Source organism: Propithecus coquereli, unplaced genomic scaffold (genome assembly GCF_000956105.1).
Source record: "Propithecus coquereli isolate 6110/MARCELLA unplaced genomic scaffold, Pcoq_1.0 Scaffold1, whole genome shotgun sequence".
Lineage (NCBI taxonomy): Eukaryota > Metazoa > Chordata > Mammalia > Primates > Indriidae > Propithecus > Propithecus coquereli.
Window position 1 is genome coordinate 19,698,363 of NW_012133857.1, and position 2,224 is coordinate 19,700,586.

Below are 2,224 nucleotides of genomic sequence, written 5' to 3' on the forward strand. Positions count from 1 at the left end.
TTATTATTAATAGTTGCTCACTTCAAAATTCTTCCAGAGGATCATTTTCTATGTCCCTCCATTAATATACTGCTCAGTCTTAGAAGTCTTGTGATGGTCCCCAATCCCTCATACATCAATGGACTGACCTCTGTCTAGTAATGAACCTGGTTCTCTCTGCCTCTTTCTCTTCTGTTTCTCTCTAGATGATATTAACAATCAGCACCACCAATTACCCTGTGAAATCAGGCCCAAACCCTAAGAGTCATCCTTAGTTCCTCTTTTCTTCACCCTCCACACCCAATCTGTCAGCAAGTCCTGTCAGGTCTACATCCAAAATATATCCTGAGTTTAACAATTTCTCTCTAGCTCTATTCCTATCACTCTAGTTTAAACTACAATTATCTCTTACCTATATGTTGTCTTCTATAACCAACTGGTTCTTCCTTCTTTTCACTCTTGTTCTGGCCACAATCCATTTTCTAAAGCATCTAAGTGGGTTTTTTCATATCATTTTCAAAGTGACTTTTTATCATTAAAAGTAAATTGTTATAATAGTCCCATGGTTAGAATCCTCCAATGACTTCTCATCGCCACTTTGAGTAAAATCCAAACTCCTTACAGTAGCCTACAAGGCCCTCATGATCTGGCTCCTAACTTCCTCTTCCAGTTCCCTTTATACCCTCGTAAACTCAATCAGTATGCTCTAGTCAAGCTGAGCATACTGATTCTTTCCGTTCCCTCTGTTGGGGAATTCTCAACCCCAGGTCTTTCCATGGCTGGCTCCTTTCTTCCACTCGGGCCTCCCTAAACATTACCAACTCAGGGATGCCTTCTCTGGCCACCAGCCTAATATGGGCCCACTTCCTTACCAGTCACTATCATATCACCCTGTATTTCCTTCACAGTTCTTGTCATAATTTTGTTTATTTAATAAATAAAATAAAAAATAAACAATATTTTGTTTGTTTACTTGATTATTACACATCTTCCCCATTAGAGTACAGGCTCCACAACGGCTTATGTGTCCATCTTATTTATCAATCTTCAGCATCTAGCACAGGACCAAGTAAATAGTAGATATCTATTAAGCATTTCATGAATAAATGAATTAATTACAAACAAAAAAGATATTTTTCAATCCTCCCAAAACTACAGTAGTTCTATAAAGCAGGTCAGGGTCAAGCTTTGAAATATTATATTGAAAAAACTAGGCTTGAATAGAATTATTATATGACTATCTAATGACAGGAAATTTAAATTCATTATTCTAATTATGTATCTTTAACTTACACCTTTTTTTAACCATTTCATCTCCCAAAATAAAAATATGTTTGACCCTTACAATTAAAGTACATAATCTTCCTTCGCAAAACGCTGTCTTTTCTGAATCAAACCAATTACTTTCAAAATCTTTCTTGAAAACTTCCTACTTTATACTCTCACTGTAGTCTCTCTCTCTTTTTTTTTTTTTTTGAGACAGAGTCTCATTCTGTTGCCTGGGCTACAGTGCCATGGCATCAGCCTAGCCCACAGCAACCTCAAACTCCTAGGTTCAAGCCATCCTTCCACCTTGGCCTCCCAGAGTGCGAGGATTACAGGTGTGAGCCACCATGCCCGGCCTGTAGTCTCTTCGTACTTCTATCATGACAGCTATTATATTTTTACTGAACATAACTGTTTATATTTATTCATTCATCAATCATTTATTGAGTACCTACTATTGGTATTCAGTACCATAGTTTTTGATTAAGAAGCAATTCCTAGCCTCAACTAGGAAATAGATAATTTAATATATAATTTTATGTAATAGGAAATAGATAATTAATATTAGAATAATCAATTATTGCCCTAATAGAAAAGGGAGATGCATTTCCTTTATAACTTGAATATATTTTTCAGCTGTCTGGAATAAGACCTAAAATAGTTACACAATTAACCCTCAAATAATGAATAGCAACAAAAGTAGGATTTTTAAAACCCATATTATGAACCATGACATGTCTGTTCCCTTGGGCAGAGAAAATTAAAATCTCAGTTTCTAAATTTCTTTCTTTTCTAGAATGGGACTTAGTAGGTGGTCTTATAAGGAACGATTTTATAATAATTTCTTCGAACATTTGCAAAACAAGAAATATAAAAAATTGAACTCACTCCTTTTTTTTTAGTTTCACTGGTCATCTGTCAAAAACAAACAAACAAGACATAATTAAGGAGAAATTATTTAAATTGATGTAATTTTTTA

At 34.8% G+C, this 2,224-nt stretch overlaps 1 protein-coding gene across 1 annotated transcript in view; it reads right to left on the bottom strand.

Moving 5' to 3' along the window:
* Positions 1–2,224, bottom strand: part of DNAH12 (dynein, axonemal, heavy chain 12) — a 236,169-nt gene that overhangs the window by 227,306 nt on the left and 6,639 nt on the right. The window contains 1 exon segment of the mRNA XM_012640974.1: positions 2,134–2,160. Coding sequence (XP_012496428.1) covers positions 2,134–2,160 — 27 coding nt within the window.